Source organism: Akanthomyces muscarius, chromosome 6 (genome assembly GCF_028009165.1).
Source record: "Akanthomyces muscarius strain Ve6 chromosome 6, whole genome shotgun sequence".
Classification (NCBI taxonomy): domain Eukaryota; kingdom Fungi; phylum Ascomycota; class Sordariomycetes; order Hypocreales; family Cordycipitaceae; genus Akanthomyces; species Akanthomyces muscarius.
This window is the reverse complement of record NC_079246.1, coordinates 369,038-387,739: the sequence shown is the minus strand read 5'-3', so window position 1 is coordinate 387,739 and position 18,702 is coordinate 369,038. Positions and strand designations below refer to the sequence as shown.

Below are 18,702 nucleotides of genomic sequence, written 5' to 3'. Positions count from 1 at the left end.
CCGTCTCTGGAAACAGACGGCCTGGTTGCATGCCGTCCAGGGCATCCGTTGAACGGACCTGGACCGCGCAGTGGGGGATCGAAATCGATGGTTGTTTTAGAGCTTGTTTTTATAATCTTTTTTCAAGCACCTGCCCTCTCCAGTTTATGACTCTTTTATTCTTGGCATACACTGGCAAGCCTGTGGGCCACTTTGGAATGGAGAGTTGTGTCTTGGAGAGCTGCACATGTGGAGGAAGCTGTAGTTTAGAAGATGGCATAATAATACATTTGTTGCCACAATTATAAATTAACGTGACTGTTTTTCCATTTTTACAAGTAATGTTGTAAACCACCGTCCTCACCACTGCATGAATAGGGTATTTATTCACCAGTACATGACATCATCCGTGTGTATATTGTGTTGAATTGTATGCATGGACTCCCCACGTTTTTGCCCACAGTCATTCTATCGAGATGCTACCAATAGTCTGGCCACCTTGAGCCTTCCCTCCTCCCGAAGAAGTAATAAAAAAAGCCCCTTTGCTAACAATAAGTTGACGGCAAATGATGTTTAAAAAGCTGACTGTAATAAAAAAAATGCGAATGATTTCAAACTCATCTTTTTCCTCATATCTGTATAGGAGGTACCCCCCTCTCGTCCGTTTTGTATGCCCTAGACATTCATTGCCTTTCTTTTCCCCTCTTCATTCAAGAACAAACACAAAAAAGAAAGATGCATGATGAAAGAACCGAGACCCCTAACCCGCACGTGAATAAATTATGGAAAATTAATGCCAGCCGTCATGACACTGCATCATGACCACTTGGCTTCGCTCGGCGCGGCGCGCTGCACTCGTCTCTTGCCCCCCGTCGGATCCCTCGCCATGCTCTCGCGTCGCCCGCTGCTTCCTGCGGCGGCTCCGCCTCCTCCCGCGCCGGCAATGGCGGCCGCGGCGCCCCAGGGGTGCATCATGCGGCTCGCGCCACCGCCGCCGCCGCCATTCTCTTTATTGCTGGTACTGCTGTCGCTGCGGACGACCATGGGCGGCGCGGGCTCGCCGCGGATGCCCGCCGTGCTTATGCCGCCGCCTCGCGACGTCATGCTGGCCAGCGACGTCCGCGGCAGGCGGCTCTTGGCTGCTGCTACCGCTGCGGCTGACGACGAGGACCCGGAGGACGAAGGGGGCATCATCATGACGCCACTGCTGTGGCTGCTCGTGGTGGAGCTGGCGTCGCCGCTGACGCGCCGCGGGAGGCTGGTGAGGCCGTCGCGGCTGCGCGGGCGGTACTGCTGGAAGAGCAGGTTGTCGCGGTCCAGGACGCTGGGGACGCCACCAACGCCGCCATTGGGCACCCCGCGGCGAGGACTGGCAGCAACTTCGATGAGGGCGTTGCCGGCGAGGCTGGCACGGCTTCGGTGCGTCGGGGTTTGCGGAAAGGACGTGGACGACTGTAGGCTGGGCGGCGTGTAGCTCGTGTTGCGGCGCGTTGCAGAGCGTCGCGACGAGGATACGGAGCTGGCCTGCGAAGAGGCGATGCTGTCATGGCGCATCACCGCGCTGGGCGATGGACGGCCCTCGAGGTGCGATCGCACAAGCTCCGCGGCCAGGTTTCGTACTAGCACGGCAGAGTCGGTCTCGGCGAGTGATTGAATCACTTCCATCAGCGACCGCACCTGGGCGCTGTTGAGAGACGTGGTGCCGTCTCCGTTGCCTAGGGCCGTGTCGCAAGCGTCGATGATGGTGCGTACAAGACGTAGCAGATTTAGACGAACGACAGCCTTTTTGTGTCCCAGCCGTTGCGCGATGCCGGCAAACATTTCGGGCTTCGCAAGCGAGGCGGCTACGCCAGGACTCAGACGTAGCAACTTGAGCAGAGGCTCCAGCAGGTTCGAGTCGAACGAGTTGAGACGATTCGTGTTGAAGCCGCTAATGATGGCCCTCGTGAAGCTGCCATCAATCAGATAGCTCTCCACGTTGGCAGTCTCCTCCTGCAGCCATACGAGAATGGCATCGAGCGCCGTCACTTGCCAGTATTGGTCAGTTAGCAGGGACACATAAAATTCGAGACCCTTGTTTTGCCACAAGTATCGACGGCCCTTGGACCCAGAGTGCGCCATGTCGCAGAGTATTGGCAGCACAAACTCCTTGGGCGGCCGATCTGTGTGCATGATGCGCAACAGCAGCGGGATAATGCCACCAACAGCAGCATCTTCCTGGCGCTCTTTGCTCAGGCGGCAGAGATTGAACAGGGTGTTGAGCACCTGGTTAGACATTTCACGGAAATGTACCTGCCCCTTCTTCATGCCGTAACTGAGCAAGTCGATGAGAAACTCGATGGCGTCGGCTGAATGCAATGTCTCAATCGTTGTTGACAGCATCGATAGGTTCTTGATGAACTTGAGCATCGTGATCTGATGCACAGGTGTCATGCGGCGCAAGTCTTTCAGAACACTCTTCAGTACCTGTCGGTCCGCCACAACCTCCTTTACGTAGTTTTCTGCCTGGCTAAAGAGGTAGAAAATGTTGACAATGCGGCCCTCGATGAGCTCCCCAAGCTCATCCTCGCCTTCTTCGTCTAGCACGCGGTGCAAAACGAGAGCAAGAGGATACAGAATCTTGCTTCGCGAGAAGATTCGGCAAAAGTCATTCTTTGGTGTAGGTCCTTGCAATTCAAAGACATTCCAGATACCATTCACGCCAATAAGTACCAAGTCCCGGGCGTTGTCGTAATCCTCGTCAAGAAATTCCACAAGGACATTCAAGCCACCAGCAGACACAAACATTTGCAAGGTCAGTGTCGAGGTCTGGTACATTTGGCGCACGAAAGCAGCAGCTTCCAGGCGAATTTCGTCCGAGTACTGTCGAGCGGCGAACTTTGTGATGATGGGCATGCCGCCAACGAAACAGAGATTCTCTTGGATTTCGACATCGTCGAGGATAATGGCATTGACCACTTTCAGAAGCTGCAGAATCATATACTGCTTGCTCTTGACGGTGCAAGGCTCCAGAATCTCGAGGATCGGGAGGAGACCGTGGGCGCTAATGATGAGATTCTTGGCTTCCGCATTCTCCCATAGAAGAGCAAGCAAATCCTCTGCAATTTCAATCAGAGTGGTTTCGCCTTGCTCCATGGTAAGAGATCGGACCAAGTCTTCCACCTTTTCTGCTAACCGCGCGTGTCTGTCACGAGCAATATTTGCCTCCAAATCCATCTCGTCCCAACCAGGGTCCATGAGTGCAAACGGGTCATCCTCATCCTCGTCGTCACCAAGCCAAGAGTTGCTTGAGACTTTAGAGAGCAGCATCAAGCCACCATCCTCAGAACCGCGTTCGCTTACAGGTTTGGTGGCAGCAGAGCTTTGGGGGCCAAACACATCCGAAAAGTCTTCATCGTCGTCTTCGGCGAACTTTTGGATTTCCACAGAAGACCGAGTGCGCCGCATTGGTCGATCAGGTAGGACCGAAGGCCTGGAGGCGGGCTTCTTCTTGATGCTGCCATCTGGGGCCAGCATTGAGCGTGGAAGGCTTGTGAGATCTGATGGATGAAACAATTGAGGCGAGTCCGGACCACGAATACCCTAATCATGTTAGCAGGAGCTACGTCGTACTGTCCTCAAGTTACGAACCTTTTTAACTTGATTAAATCGTTGGTTGAAGACATTGTCGTTTTCTACAAACAAATCGGAATAGTCTTCGGCGCTCTGTTCACGGAAGGCAATGTCGTGCCGGGTCGGCAACTCAAATTTGTTACTAAAATGGGCCTTGGGGGGTGATCGCGTGGGCTGTGTAGGGGAGCCTGCATGGTGGGCTGGAATGGACTTTTGCCGAGTATGCTTCCTGGGCTCGGCAGTCTGCATCGCAGCTTTGGAAATTGGTCGAATGGTCTGCTGTTGTAGATCCATGTCGTGTTGTGAGGGGCCTTTAATCGTGAGAAGCTCGCCCTCGAAGTCATCATCGTAGCTATTATCATTTCGTAAATCGTTTGCGGATGCAAAGGCCTTTAGGCGATCGCTGGAGAGCATGCCGCCAAAGTTGTCCTGGGTTCGAAGATGTGGCAGCTGGAGCGCATTTGGTGAGATTGTAGTATCAAAATCATTGTCCCAGTTATCGTTGTCGGCAAGCTCAGGGGTCTTGAATGCTTGTACACCAAATTTGCTCTTTTGCATTGACAGTGGGACTTTGGCGGGAGTTCCCGCGGGGAACCGAGAAGCCGGAGCGTCTGAGCCGGTCGAGGTTCGGAGATGGGCATCAGACGAGTTTAGAGCCTTGTTCCACTGCTTGACTTCTTCAACGGCCTCATTGAAGTTTGCGGGCGCCTTGGCGACTGGTGCATCGGCTCGTCGGCATCCAATAATCCAAGCGTGTTTTAGCAGCTTCCGCGCCGAAACTCGTAGATTGGGGTCTTTTTGGAAGCACTGCATGAGGAAATCGCGTGCGGCGGCGGAAATGCCTTCTGGTAGAGGAGGGTGGTCGTCGTTGACAATGGCAAAGAGCGCGGGCATGGCTGCCAGGTTATGGTATGGCGGCTTTCCTTGGAGTAATTCGATGACGGTGCAGCCAACACTCCAGATATCAGAAGCCGAGCTGGCACCGGAAAGCTGGATGATTTCGGGAGCCATCCAGTAAGGAGTGCCTACAACTTGAGCTTCCTTGTCTTGGCCACCGGCCAGTGTACTCGTTGAAACACCAAAATCGGCCAATTTGACAGTGCCATCTTTGGTTGTGAGAATATTTGCACCTTTGATATCACGATGGATGACACCTTGGTCGTGGAGGTAGTGGAGGCCTTGAAGGACTTGCGTCATATACACGCCGACGAGGTTTTCCGGAAACTTGCCGTACGCTTTGCATATCGAGTGAAGAGAGCCATTTTCGCAGTATCTAAACGCCAGTCAGTTAAGGCGCCATGCAGCGGGCGAAGGCTCGAGCCTTACTCGAGAATAATGTTGAGGCAGTCGGTGGATTTGACAAAGCCAATGTACTTGACAATATTGTCGTGCTAGATATTTGTCAGTACCGGAGCAGGATCGGAGGCCGACATTGTGTGCAACTTACGTGGAGATTCTTGAGTAGGTCGATTTCGCTCTAGTAGTCGCACAGGTGGTTAGCTTGGGGCGACAAGACCGTCACACGGACCGTCATGTAACACACCTCGATCATGCGCAGTTCACTCTTTGGCAAGTCGCCAAGCTTGATTTGCTTAACGGCGACGGCCTCACCGGTATTCCAGTTGAAGGCTTTGTAAACTGAGCCGAAAGCACCTTTGCCTAGGCACTCTCCTAGACGCTAGACGCCGGATCCTTGTTAGCAAACGCATGCAAAACAATGAAATGCCATCAGACGTCTGGTGGTGGGAAAGACGTCTACAAGGCAGCTGGCGACGTACATAGTCCTTGAGCATGGGGTCTTGATGCGCGGAGCTCTCCCGTATCCTGTCCCTGCGCGAGGGGGTAGCCGGCTGAGAACTCCTTTCCCGCGTGGCCACGACACTAGGGCGGCCATCGCCAAACTGGGCGCGTCGATCGACCGGCATGGCTATGTTAACAAGGCGCCTTGGCTTGGAAGCACTACCCGCCTCCAAGTACCGCTTTCTATGCGCCTGCTGGGTTGGTCATGCAGCCTCGTGGACGCTGCAGCGGGATCTAGATCTATAGCAGCTTGTAACCGAGTCGTCCAGGTTGCGGCGCCGGGTATTTGGGCATCACCGATGGGGCAACACCAGTTGTTCGTCGTGCTTGGTATACGCAAGAGTTCGAATGGTTGGAATCCGGTCGGGGCAAGGGACGGAGCTCGTTGTCCAGCAGCGAGCAGGCGCGTATCTCGGAAGATCGAGTCGTCAAAGAAAGGAGCGGAAAGAGGGTAGAGTACGACGTCGAAAGCATGCGTGTCCCGGATCACATTCGATGCGGTGAGGGTTGGCCTGGGCCGGGTGGATATTGGGGAAGAGTATGCGTGGCCGCGTCGCAGCTTTGTTGGCTGTCGGCTGTCGAGAGAGGCGCTACGAGGGCGATGACCGGATTCGGAGCATGCCGCGAGAAGGGCTCGATCTGTGCCCGGGCCGTGATGTGCGTTTGCGAATCGGAAATGGGGGACTCGGATGACGGTGAAGAGGGAAGATGCTGTCGAGCCAAAAAAACACTTGCAGGACAGCTAGGGCCGTATCGTGAGCTTGGATGGGCCGATCGAATGGATGACTGCAGACAGCGCCTGGGGTGACGGCGGATTCATGCAAGGACGCTGGAATCAAAGGGGGGCGATGGATGGCTATTTGCACAGCAGAAAGGGACAAAGCCAGCGGCACGAATAATTTGGATGGTCCCAAAGTTAATGATCGTGCGTCACGTCGATGGTGCCGTTATGACAACCGAAGCAAGGGAGTGGAGTAGCACGGTACCTGCTTCTGCCGCAGGCCCGCAGCTACCTTGGGCGCTACTAAGGTACAGAGAGCTATTATTGTCTCCAATTACGGTGCATTGGCTCGTGCTACAACGGGGCTTCTCTTGTATTTATTCGCTGGAATAACGCTGCTGGACATTTTCTACGAATTTAATATATTAATGCAGTTTATGAAGAAGCCCGTCGCTGCCTTGCTCCTGGCCGACGGCTTTTCAGGTACGCAACGCCCGACAGCTTCAGCGGCCCAACCAGCGCCCGAATCCACTGTAGCAAACAGGCTCACAGGCTCACAGGCTCACAGGCTCACTCGGCCTCATTCCCCAGTACACCCACTGTAATAGTACCTACCTCTAAAGCACCCAGTTGACGGCCCCATTGCCCGTCTCATCTCGCCATCACCCAGGCCCAGTACAGTACTGTACCTGCAGACCAAGACATGCAGTAGCACATACCAAGCATTGCCCCCCCGTCGCTACCGACAGAACAGAACAAATCCCGGCCTACATCGTACCTAGGCGCCCTCTATGCGCCACATCACACGCAGCCGGTATGCTGCTCACCCTCGTGGCGCGACGCATGCCCGCCCATCCCGCCATTGGTCCGCGGCCTCGCCAAACAGTCATGCACACATCCTGGCCCTGCATTGTTGTACGCATGCTAATGTGTGCGTAGGTACACGACTGCTGATTATGTCCCTAGAATATCAGCAGGGCGGCCAAAGTCTATGGCCAAACTGGAATTTCTAGATTCACAAGCAGTCGTCGCCTCGAAACCAAAGACCAGTCGGTAGTATCCAAGATTGATACGCCAGTCCGTAATAGCCTGCCATAATAGGGCAGCATGCCCAATAGCACACACGCACGCATGAATCTTGACCAGCTGGGTAGACATTGCCGCTTCAGAGACGACAAAGCTAGTGATTCAAGTTGCGTCACCGCTATCACTTTGGTACCCAACCATCTCCCGAATCTTGCTGCCCACTCTATTAATAGGTCGCTGTCCTACCTTCACAGGCACGTCACAGCATCTTTTGCAAGGCGAATTATTGCGAGCGAGAAAACGGTGGCTGACAATGGCAGCATGGAATTTGCATGAAGCGAATGATTTTGCCCATCTTCCCCATCACAACCGTGTTAGCGACTCAGCAGCCCTGCCTTGGCTCCTCCTGCATTAAACCAGACATTGTTCTGCCCCCCCCAATCTATATAACATGCAGATCGAATAATGTACATTAAGCTGCTCAACGCAGTAGTCTCGTTCACGTTCGTATTTCCACGCGTCGGCTGCCGGCCGGCCCAGTCGTCCCAAAGTTCGAGCACAAAAATCAAATAACCCTGAAAATACCCACACAGTACTTTGCGATGCGCTTCCATGTCGATAGAAGAACCTGCTAGACATGTATTTGAAAATGTAAGAAGAAGAGCAAAAGCCTGCCGGCCTTGCTTAGTTTGTCCCTTGTTGAGACAGCGTACGGCTGAGGCCAGCCTCAAGCCACCACTCTTCCGGTATGTCCTCTCGCTGCGCCATGCTCCGCACAATATGTTGCATCCCAGATAAATCTTCCTCCGCTGGTGCTTCACCAGGCGAAAATGTCATGATTCTAGCATGCCGTGGGACGTGCGCATTCTCCGGCTCATCGGCGCCAATCGAAGCCTGGGTCACCCAGGGATTCACAGTGTTGGATTCCGGTATCGGCACTCTGCTCAAAGCCTGGCGTTCTGCTATGCTTGGTGCATCGGGGTGTTCCGGGACAGAGGGTCGCGGCCGTGACTGAAGCGCGGCCCGCGCTTGCTCGTTGTATCGTGATAGATGGTTTCTGCGGTTGCGATAGGCAATAAAACGCCGTGCTTCGGCGCGCGCTTCTGCAGCGCCGACGTCTGAATCAGAATGTTCACATCCCGAATCGCAACCCGGGTCCACAGGTGCGTCGTCAAAGCCGTCTGGGAGAATCGAACTACCAGTGGGTGGTTGCACAGCAGATGGTTGCGCAGCCGACGATTGCCCAGCGGATTGGCCTGCACTCTGTGTGCCAGTTGCTGAAGCGAAAGATGTGTTTGCACTGGGTGGCTGCGGATCTGGAGCCAGTGTTGTGAGCAGTGTATCCCACCCTTCCGGGCTCATACTTCGCTCGCGGTCCCCGAGACCGTCGACACCGGTGCTGCGGCGAGTTGTCTGACTTCGGTGTCTGGCGTGCGCGTTGCGTGTGAGCTGCGCCAGGCGAATACGTTGCTGGCGAGCGTTTTGATCTGCCTGCGACGAGTTCTCCGCAGCAAATGGAGAAGAGGTTTGCGCACGCACCGCGTCAAGAGTGTCAGGACTGCGCGTAAAACGAGACGAAATAGGAGTCATCTACAGAATGCAAGTCAGCCACAATCCCCATTTTACAGATTAGCAGCATACGTACCATGCGCGGACGTCGAGCCCGTCCTCGTGGGTCAATAGACCACCAACCAAGGTCTGTTTCCTGGTTCGCCTCCTCTGAGGGAGGCCCAGGAGGCAGATCATGCCAGCTGGTGCCAAACACTGTAGCCATGTGCTCCTCCATGCGTTGACTTCTCCGAGCATCTTCGCGCGACATTTCACGAAGAGATTCCTGCATCGATCGCAGTCGATCCACACCAGCGGCGGCATTCTCAGGCGCCACGCTCGACTCAATCCATGGAAGAGGACGCTCCTGGCTTCTGCTGGAGAGTGTGCGCTGCACGGGACCGTAGATCCGGGCTGCGGCGCGGCGAACCGAGTTGCGCTGACGCTCTCGTTCACTCGCGCGATCAACGCGACGAATGGAAGTGCGCGACGGCGACGTGGTCGCGTTCTTGTTGGTAGACTTGCGAGTCACGTCGGATTCGACAGGAGCGATGAAGAGTCTGGAAATGCGATGGTCAGCGGATCGTATCACTTGCGATCATGATTGGTGCAGCTGAGCCGCATCTTTATGCGCGTGACCGCCCGTGTAACCGTGTTCCTTTTCAGCGATGCTGCATCAATGCGGAGGGCGCGGGCAATACGCAATCCAATGAAACAAAGGACGCGACAAGAGTTGCGGTTGCAAATCGATGAAGCACGCGATTGATGGACTAGAAGAGGCGGCGCACGCCAGACAACAGGCTGTCGCGACAGGATGCAGAGACTTACGGAAGGCCCATTTCGGCGACGGCGTCGGCAGGGAGTCGGTCAGGAAAGAGCAGCAAGTTAATGGCTCAGACGACCAGCACCGTGCAAAGACAAGGGCGATATCGAGGCGACAGACTGGCGCCGTTTTGTGATGGCCTAGAAGCAGAGATCGCGGCCTTGTAGATTGGTGGAGAGACGAAAATGGAGCCGCCAGTCGGAAACGGGGGGATGGCCAGGTCCACGACGTGCGACGGCGTTCCTGCTCGGCGTTCAACGGTGGCTGGTGCTGCAGGGGTGGTGCAAGAAAAATGAATCAGCTCATTCTCGGAGCGGGTCAATTTACTTCCGAGCATGTTGTGGCGCATGAAACTTCAAGGTGTGGCGCCACTGGCTCACATTAAATCTTGGGCTTTGGCTTGGCTTGACACCAGTCCGACCACCCACTTGTGCCACGCTCACTACTCTGCGACAACGCCCGTCTTGAATACAGCGCCAATGAGTCGCTCGAGCTGGCACATCGCTGCGCTGACATTGTGTTGACCTGAAAAGCTGCATAAGCCTGCAGCAAGGCAGCCGCAATGCCCTCAGCCAGGGACCTCAAACGAGCCCTGGACCGCGTCAGGACGGCCATCCCGGCGCAAAGGAAGCTAGAGGGCGACAGGCGCAACATACGTCTAGGCCTAGAGCGCATCACCAGGGCGATCCAGAAGGAGCAAAATTGGACAGGAGTCCACGTTGGTGGGACCAACGGCAAAGGCTCAATATGCACCCTCCTGTCCTACATGTTTCGGCAGTCTGGTGTTAGCCATGGCGTTTTCACATCTCCGTCGCTCTTTGGCGCACGCAACGGAATCACAATCAATGGCATGTATCCCAACAAGAGATTATACGAGGCCGAGATAAAAAACGTGCAGAGCCGGTTTCACAGAGCTGCTTCTGGCTGGACATTCGAGACTGGCGAGGATCCTGGCGAGCTGACGCCATTCGAGCTCGAAACTGCCGTGGCCTTTCGTGTGTTCAACGTGCTGCACGTAAAATACGGCATTGTCGAAGTCGGCATGGGTGGCGCCTCCGATGCTACCAATGCCATGCACGAAAAGGGCGTCACCGTCATATCCAAAATCGGCCTCGACCACCAAGAGTATCTGGGCAACACGATTGAAGAGATTGCCGGCGTCAAAGCAGGCATCATGCGCCCTTCTGTTCCTTGCATTATTGATCACACCAATTCAGTCGAGGTGCTGCGCGTTCTCACGGAGCATGCGCGCAGCATCGGCACTCCATATTACTTGACAGACGACGCCGACGTTGCAGATCTGCTAAGTCCGATTGATACTGAGAAGTTTCAGCTGGAGGACTACGAGAAGCAAAACCTGCTCTGTGCATTATTAGCATTCAAGAAGCTTTTCCCCAACATGGAGATAGACCTCAACGAGCTGCTATCCAAACGCCCATACCCACCAGGAAGAAAGGATCTGATTCATGTTCGCGATCTTACCGATGGGCTCCGAACGGCGCCCGTCTTTGTTGATGGCGCGCACAACATGCTTGGAGTGCAGGCTCTCTCCGCTTATATCAACAACCAGATGCGCAAGGGCGATGAGCCTGTAACCTGGATCATGGGCCTCTCCGCGAGCAAGACGAAGCCTTTTGCCTCACTCATCGAGACTCTGGTTCAACCACAAGACCGATTCGCCTTTGTCGAGTACCAGCCACTCCCGAACGAGCCATCCGCAGCCCCCGCCGCACTTGGACGTGAGATTGCCGAATCTGTCGTGAGCAGCAGCGAGCAAATCTACGACGGCGACCCCAGTGTCGATGCCGCCATACAGTGGGCGTCCGAAGAGGCTGGCAACGAAGGACCCATTGTCATCACGGGTAGCTTGTACCTTATCCGCGAGCTGTACAACACCGAAGGCGTCTACACGCGCCGCAAGTTCAAGACGATGCGGCCTGGCCGGTCGCAGCTGTGGTACTACACGCAGCTGGCGCAGACCCGCGAGCTGACGGAGGAAGAGGCGCGCGAGTTCAAGCAAGCCCGGCGCCACTGGCGCCTCAACCCCCTCCGCAGCTCGGCCCTCGTCTCCGACGAGGAGAACCAGAAGCCGCCGCGCATCTCGCCCGTGCAGTCCCCGGAGACCAGGGAGGCGCAGCGCCAAGCGGCCTACCACCAGAGCCAGGCCGAACGCTACGCCGAGGCTATTGAGTGCATCGAGCTCGACACGGCCAACGGCGTGCCAACGCGGGCCGGCGCCAACAAGGGCCAGGATGCGGCGGCGGCGGCGGCGGCGGCACCAAACTCAAACCCCGCGGGCATGCCGCTGATGATTCAGGAGCTCATCCGACGCCAGGGAGAACATCTTGCCGCATACCAGGCCGCCATGCACAAGCTGCGCGGGTACAAGGTCGCCATTCCCGAGATGAAGTTTATGAGCTACGCCCAGATTTATGGACGCCCGCCGGGGCCTCCGCGGCGGAAGTCGAAGGACTCGCTGCCAAAGCAGGCAGAGGGACAGGAGAGTGTAAAACCACAGTCGGAGACTCCGGGCCTTGGAGAAGCAGGCCAGAAAGACGATGGTTCGGGGCGATAAGACGACAAGCTGGCAAGCACGAGTCTTGGCCGCTTTTACCATTTTACTGTATACTATCTATACCATTTCTGTTAATTCAAAGCTTTCTTTTGATCGTCGTCTGTCCGTCGTGAAGAATAGCCAGTGGAGACGGCGGTAGGTGAGCTACAATTACCACGCAAGTGTAGCAGAGGACTAGAATAAGAAAGATGCATGGCGGTGATTTGAACATTTGGCTTGCTTGCCGACCAACAAGGGGCCAGAGACTTCAAGAGCTTGCTGCCAGCCTGCAAAACGGTGTACAGCCCCACAGCATGAGCCCATTATCTTCGTACCGCGACTCACCTTTGCACCAGCTTCTTACTTCCATGAGTACATGTACTCAGATTCCTGTTCGCCTCTCCCCCCACCCTCATGGCGCCCACGAACCTTGTGGTGGTCTGCTGCCACGGCGTCTGGACCGGCGGGCCGTCTGCCGGCGCCGACGAGGCCGAGTGGCTGATTGCCGACTTCCAGCGTGGCGAGACGGCCATCTTTCGCGAGCACGTCCGCGCGGGCGTGCGCTGCCTGGCAGAGGACAGAGGGAATTCCGTCCTAGTTTTCTCAGGGTAGAAGCCCCCCCTTCCCCCGCCTCCCCTCCCCTTTCGGTTGATCTGCGTGAACATGGAACAAGAGAGGTTGCTGACGACGAGGGCCGGACGTGCAGCGCAGCAACCCGCAAGGAAACAGAGCTGTCCGAGGCGCAGAGCTACGCCAACCTCGCCCAGGCGCACGGCTACTGGTCCCTGCTGCCCAGCCCCCCCTCCAGCACCGAGGTGCTCGTCGAGGACCGCGCGCTGGACTCGTACCACAACGTCCTCTTTAGCCTGACGCTCTTCTGGGGGACCTTTCGCCGGTGGCCGGGACGCGTCACCGTCGTCAGCCACGCGTTCAAGAAGCCGCGCATCGTCGACGGGCACTGCGCTGCGATTGGCTTTCCGCGGGAACACGTGGCGTACCCGACGATTCCGGGCGTGGTGGACGATCCGGCGTCGCTGGCGGGCGTGGCGGCGGCGGAGGAGGAGTGGACGAGGGACGAGCACGGGCGAGGGCAGAGCCTCGCGGGGAAGAGAGCGAGGAGGAACCCGTGGGGGGCGTGGCAGGGCGTGTTCCCGAGAGGAGTGGATGGCATAGGCAGTGGACTGAGAACGGTTGGTGGGATAGACGCACAGGAGAGGTTGGATGTTGATGCTCCGAGGCCGTTTACATGATGCAATTCCCAGTCATCTTCTTGATATACTTTCCATTTTTAGAAAATCTCTTCATCCCAGTATATACACACATACACACATACACACATAGATATATAGTCCTAAATCTTGGCCTTGCTCTCCCTCTCCCTCGGCCCTCTCGCCACCGCATCGACCAGGAACCGCACCGCATCCTCCACCATGTCCTTTCCAAACGCATGCCCGACATCCTCATACACCTTGTTCTCCACGCTCACCCCCGGGTACCAGCCGCGACTCGCATCCGCGAGCACGTCCACCACCGGCCTGCCCACCGCAAACGGCACCAGCTTGTCGCGGCCGCCCGAGCACAGCAGGAGGCGCTTGCCGCGCACGCGCTGGCCGTCGAGCGCCTGCCGCACGCGGTCCTTGTCGGCGGCGCCGAGCGGCAGGCCCGGCACGGCGTCGGTGCCGAAGAGCAGACCTTTGGGGTCGTGCGCGAGCGTTGTCCGCACGAGGCTCGACGGGAAGTAACGGCTGCCGAGGAAGCTCTCCCCCGCGGGCGTGAGGTTTCCAGCGGCAGCACGGGTGCTCATAAGGCCTTTACAACGTACGTCAGCGCCATGTTTGGTTATACAAGGCGGTCTCATATATATGTGTGTGTGCAGCGGGGAGACGGAATCACGTACTCATGAAATCGGGGCATCCGACAATCACCACCGCCGCATCGATGCGGTCCTCGCCCATCCACGCCTGCCACGCGCTGTGCCCGCCCAGGCTCCATCCCAGGCAGACGTGCGCGTCCGCCCCGACGCCGAGATACGCCTCGGCCACGTCCATCAGGCCGGCCATGTCCGCCACCGCGCCCTTGACCATGCCCAGCATGTCCACCGCGTGCGTCTCGTTGCCCTTGTCCCATGCCTCGTTGGCCGCGGCGCTAACGAGCCGCGACCCGTGGTTGGGCATGTCAAACGCCAGCGCGACGAGCCCGCGGCTGCGCCAACGCCTGGCGTCGTCGGCGTGCCAGGCGGCGAGGGCGCGCGAGGCAATGTCCATCATGTGGCTGCGGGTGCGGGTACGAGGGTGCAGCAGCCACAGACAGGTGGTAGGCACAGAGGCGCGGTCGGCGGGGAGCTCGTCGAGGCCGTAGACGTCGACGAGGAGACCGGCCATGGGGATGGTGTGCACGGAGACGGGGGGAGGGGCCGGCAGGCCTCTGGTGTGGTATGGGGCTGGCCGGTCTGCCATTTTGAGAGGATTGATGGATTCTGGAGAGGTAGTGAGGTGTGAACAGGCCGATTAGATATGTGGAAGATGGTGTGCTTGAACCTCGGTTGACCACATATAGGGTAGGGCGGTGCCGAGGTGAGGTGCGTCGGTGATAAGCGCCTCGCCCGATTCAGCTCATGTATCAGTTAATAGACAATGGGCAATGTATCGTAAGCTTGCACTTTTGAAAAGATCCAATCGCAGAACGTGTGTGACGCGGCTGGGTCGGACGTTGATGCGGGTGATGTGAGATATCTTGGTGGGGTAGCAATGACGGTCCGGCGCGATCTCGGCGCGAGACAACCGCCTCACGGTCCTATTCAACCACGATTGGGGACAGGGTTTCGAAAGCAAGACAAATATTCACCATCTTTTCTAGCCCGATCTGAAGAACAAACATTATTGAGATTGTTCTACCTATGAACAGAAGAATGAAAAGAAGAAACAGAAAAAATAGACGTATATCACCATCGCCATGCTTCCTGGGAGAAAAGAAAAACCAGATGAAGAGAAAAAGAGTTCCTAAAACCGTGATAAACGCCGTTCTGAAGCTTTCAAAAGCCTGAGATAAGAAAAAGGAAGAGAAAAAAAAGTCTCCAGATCACCATTTTCCATACCACCATTCCCAGACCCTGTGTTTTGAAGAAAAGAAGAAAAGCTTGTGCTATGTGCTATGGGTAAGAAAAAAAAGGACGTAAAGACAATCACCATCCCTTGGAATGCGCTCTTAGGTTTGACTTGACCATTCGTGTCACTTGGGTCGACATTGTGGACATCGACGGTATCGTAATGACAAGACGGATGAGATGTTGGCTTGAGCTGCAAGGAATGCTCAGACCTGATTGCTTGACAAAGACAGTTTGGTATCTTGCGAAAAATGAAGCAAAAGAAGGAAAGAGGAAGAATTAGTCCACCTTCCAGTGGTCTTGTTGCTCAGTGCCGAGGTAGAGCTCGACACCGTACAGGACCATGGTGAGGCCGACGTTGATCCAGCGCCAGTTGCTGCTGCCGGCATCACCGGCCCTTAACGTCCAGCCGTCGGGGCCTTCGCTGGCGGAAAAGTGCTGCAGCAGCAGGCTGGTGTAAACGGCCACGAGGATCGACGGGGAGAACCAGCTGAGAATGCCCAGAAAGACGCTCGAGGTTTCGGTGTCGTCAAAGTCGGGATCCCGCAGCAGGGCTCTGGCGCCGAGGTCACGGACCGAGGGAATGATGCGGGTCGCGCAGTAAAAGACGAGGAGTCTGTAGGTGAGCGAGATGATGACGGACGGCGTGATAGTTTGAAAGGCGGCGTAGAGAAAGGCGAGCGACGAGTGCATGGCACTCGGCAGGGAGCTGAGGAGGTGCATGACGGTCGAGTACGAGGCCATGATGATGGGCGGCAGAGGTGGAAACTCGGGCTGGGCGACGCCAATATCCTCGGGATTGGCGGCCGAGCCGGAAGGCATGTAGTCGGTAAAGATTTGGTAGACGCAGAGAACGACGTAGGCAAAGAGCAGCGACGACTCGACAGGACTGCCGCGGCCGCTTCCAATACCGTAGGCGCACAGGAAGACGGCGGTGGTCATGGTGACGCCAATGAGCGTGGCATCAAAGTTGCTGATTTGCGGGAACTGGGCGACTCGCCAGAGAAAGTAGACGGCGCTGGCGATGATGGAGGCGGAGAAGACGAGGAGCACAATCTGCAGAGTATTAGCATATTTTCAAGTACAGCAAAGGAAATATGGAATACTGACGACCCAGGTGTCGCTGCGTCCGCGGTTCACGAGCCAGCGGGTGATCTGGCCGGCGGCCTGGATGACGAGCAAGGTGCAGAAGCCCTCGAGCAGCTGGAAGACGGGGCCCGAGTAGCGCAGGATGTTGTCCCAGACGCCGAGGGTGACGGTCTCGAGCAGGCCATTCTTGCCGAAGAAGTACTCGGACCACGAGGCGGGCGTCTTTGCGTGGAGGATGCCGCCGCCGCGGCTGAGGGTGCGCTCGACCCAGCCGGAGCCCGGGGCGTCAATGGCGAACTGGCCGAGGGCCCAGATGAGCAGGGCGGGAATCACGACCCACTGGGAGAGGCGCAGGAAGGCGTGGACGGACCATCCGAAGCGCGACTTTTCGGGGACGGCGATGCGCAGGCACGAGTAGGCGACGTAGTAGACAAAGAGGGCGAGGCTGTAGGCGAGGCCCGAGTCGCGGCCGCCGACGTCAAAGGCGACGGGTATGGAGAGGACGATGCTGAAGAGGAAGACGGCGCTGAAGAGCACGCTGAATGTCCACCACATCGGAGCGACGAGAGGAGGGGAGCCGCCCGACGGAGGGGTGGTCCGTGTGATAAAGGCTTTGGAGAAAACAAAGCTGTCGTAGTTGTGCTTCGTCGCTGGTTGTGAGTTTTCGATTTTTTTTTTCGTTGGGCTTGTGGTTATGGAAGGGGTCCACCGATCACAAGCTTGATAGGTAAGGTAGGTAGGTAGGTAGGTTTGGCGGAGCCCAGATGGGTTGTAGCTGTAGCTGAGCTTGGTCGTTGTGTGAACGGCGGTCGAGGCGGCGAGCAGTATCGGAGATGGGTATCGTGGCAGTTTCGGTGGTGCGCCTGATGAGGCCAGACGTATGCAGTAGTGTCAAGACGTGGAGAGATGAGGCGCGTTGAGATTGTGGTGGTGGTGGTGGTGGTGGTGGTGGTGGGCAAGAGTTTTGGTGGTGGCAGCCGTGGTGCCTGTGAAAATGTGACGGGCGGTCTAACGTGGTTACTGGCAGCAGCACGAGTACGTACTGGTACAGCAACAAGAGGACACAGGTGCTGATCAAGCTGTTAATCAAGGCTGCGATAAGGTGTGTGTGTGCCAGCTCAAGGAGGGCTGAGGTACCTCCAAGTACCTTTCAGCGAGGCCGATCAGCAGCTGCGGGCGGCCGTAGGTGCCTGAGCAGCTGAACTTTTGCGGGTACTGATACCTGGAAGTACTTGTTTTAGCGCGTCGTCCGGCAGGTACCGCTGGGTCAATCGCGTGACTGTTCTGTTGATCTCCTGGCACCAGGTGGCGGTGGTGGTGACGCGAACTGCTACACTGAGCCACAGCATGTGCTCCCCTAGCCACAACAAAGCCACATGGCGCGTTCAAGCCGCATTCTTGGCCAGCAAACCATCGTTTCTTAACTTGACACAAACAGTGTTTGCTGCATCTTCAACGAGATACCTGTCGGAGATGCGGCAGCGAGATCGACAGGCATCTTGCATGTTTTGTGCATTGCTGCATCCGCGCATCCATCTATTCCACAGCCTGATCTTGATCTTTGGGCCTAGCGTCTGCCTTTATGAGGCCATCGCAAGACCGACCTACTGCATAACAAGGCCGATGCGCGTGTCTAGCGCCAACGACATACACTATGTAGACCACGGATGGCGCAAGGTCGACTGTCATTGTCGATGCCGTCTCGTGGGATGAATTCCCCGGCATGGTGTTGCAGTATTTCTGCCAGCTGGACAGTGTCGCGCAAGACATGTGCAGTAATCCGTAAATTAAGCATCATCATGCTAGACCTGCCATGCTTAAAAGAAGCGCTCCACTATGCTACGCTTGCACCTCTTGTAGCATTCTGCCGAACAATATGATTCGTCGACTGGCTGTGTACTCCGTCGGTCTGATCCTATTGTAGAGTACTGGGATAGAAACGGCGCCAAGCTTGGTGATTCAAGTCCGAAAAGAAATGTCCACAAATAAGTCATCGCAAATAAATGCTCGCAATAAACGCTTAGAAAGGAATGTACGTAAAGAGACATTCGTGAAAAGTTGCCCATGGAAAAATGTTTACAAACAAATGCCCGCGTAGAAATGTCCGCAAATGTCCGCCTCAAGCTGCCGTTGTCAAATGCACCAACGAAAAAAACAAAAACCCCACACGGAAATTTACCTGAGAGCCATGTTTACCTCATCCGATAATGTGTACCTTGAATCATAATCTCCGACCAGCAGGGTCTCGGTTGTCCGAGTACAGTATGCGGCAGCTGCGAAAAAGAGGCCACCATACCAGCCCTCAGCCCTTGTCAGCCTGCGAAGCCAAAGTAGGCTTTAAACCAACAGAACGAGTCTACGTCTTTCCCCATTTCTCAGCCCCCGTGTGTGTGCTCTGGGAAATTTAATCAGCTCTTGATGTGAAATCAGCTGGGAGACCCTACCCC

General features: G+C 56.2%; 7 protein-coding genes across 7 annotated transcripts; 3 read left to right on the top strand and 4 right to left on the bottom strand.

The window, feature by feature from the left end:
* Nucleotides 1–795: 795 nt before the first annotated feature.
* Nucleotides 796–5,516, bottom strand: LMH87_000147 (uncharacterized protein; the record flags this gene model as incomplete). Its single annotated transcript, XM_056198007.1, has 6 exons — nucleotides 796–3,561; nucleotides 3,610–4,864; nucleotides 4,918–4,982; nucleotides 5,039–5,068; nucleotides 5,135–5,269; nucleotides 5,370–5,516. The coding sequence occupies 6 exons, from the start codon at nucleotides 5,514–5,516 to the stop codon at nucleotides 796–798; spliced, it is 4,398 nt and encodes a 1,465-aa protein (XP_056054997.1).
* Nucleotides 5,517–6,928: 1,412 nt separating this feature from the next.
* On the top strand, nucleotides 6,929–7,449 carry LMH87_000146 (uncharacterized protein; the record flags this gene model as incomplete). The annotated part of the gene is made up of 4 exons (XM_056198005.1): nucleotides 6,929–7,027; nucleotides 7,170–7,189; nucleotides 7,267–7,327; nucleotides 7,393–7,449. 4 exons carry the CDS (start codon nucleotides 6,929–6,931, stop codon nucleotides 7,447–7,449), a joined length of 237 nt encoding a protein of 78 aa, XP_056054996.1.
* Nucleotides 7,450–7,822: 373 nt separating this feature from the next.
* On the bottom strand, nucleotides 7,823–9,525 carry LMH87_000145 (uncharacterized protein; the record flags this gene model as incomplete). The annotated part of the gene is made up of 3 exons (XM_056198004.1): nucleotides 7,823–8,728; nucleotides 8,784–9,246; nucleotides 9,515–9,525. The coding sequence occupies 3 exons, from the start codon at nucleotides 9,523–9,525 to the stop codon at nucleotides 7,823–7,825; spliced, it is 1,380 nt and encodes a 459-aa protein (XP_056054995.1).
* A 546-nt stretch (nucleotides 9,526–10,071) lies between these two features.
* Nucleotides 10,072–12,084, top strand: LMH87_000144 (uncharacterized protein; the record flags this gene model as incomplete). The annotated part of the gene is made up of 1 exon (XM_056198003.1): nucleotides 10,072–12,084. One exon carries the CDS (start codon nucleotides 10,072–10,074, stop codon nucleotides 12,082–12,084), a length of 2,013 nt encoding a protein of 670 aa, XP_056054994.1.
* A 393-nt stretch (nucleotides 12,085–12,477) lies between these two features.
* On the top strand, nucleotides 12,478–13,313 carry LMH87_000143 (uncharacterized protein; the record flags this gene model as incomplete). Its single annotated transcript, XM_056198002.1, has 2 exons — nucleotides 12,478–12,671; nucleotides 12,770–13,313. 2 exons carry the CDS (start codon nucleotides 12,478–12,480, stop codon nucleotides 13,311–13,313), a joined length of 738 nt encoding a protein of 245 aa, XP_056054993.1.
* A 101-nt stretch (nucleotides 13,314–13,414) lies between these two features.
* On the bottom strand, nucleotides 13,415–14,519 carry LMH87_000142 (uncharacterized protein; the record flags this gene model as incomplete). The annotated part of the gene is made up of 2 exons (XM_056198001.1): nucleotides 13,415–13,872; nucleotides 13,961–14,519. 2 exons carry the CDS (start codon nucleotides 14,517–14,519, stop codon nucleotides 13,415–13,417), a joined length of 1,017 nt encoding a protein of 338 aa, XP_056054992.1.
* A 926-nt stretch (nucleotides 14,520–15,445) lies between these two features.
* LMH87_000141 (uncharacterized protein) lies at nucleotides 15,446–16,810 on the bottom strand (the record flags this gene model as incomplete). Its single annotated transcript, XM_056198000.1, has 2 exons — nucleotides 15,446–16,222; nucleotides 16,277–16,810. 2 exons carry the CDS (start codon nucleotides 16,808–16,810, stop codon nucleotides 15,446–15,448), a joined length of 1,311 nt encoding a protein of 436 aa, XP_056054991.1.
* Nucleotides 16,811–18,702: the final 1,892 nt, after the last annotated feature.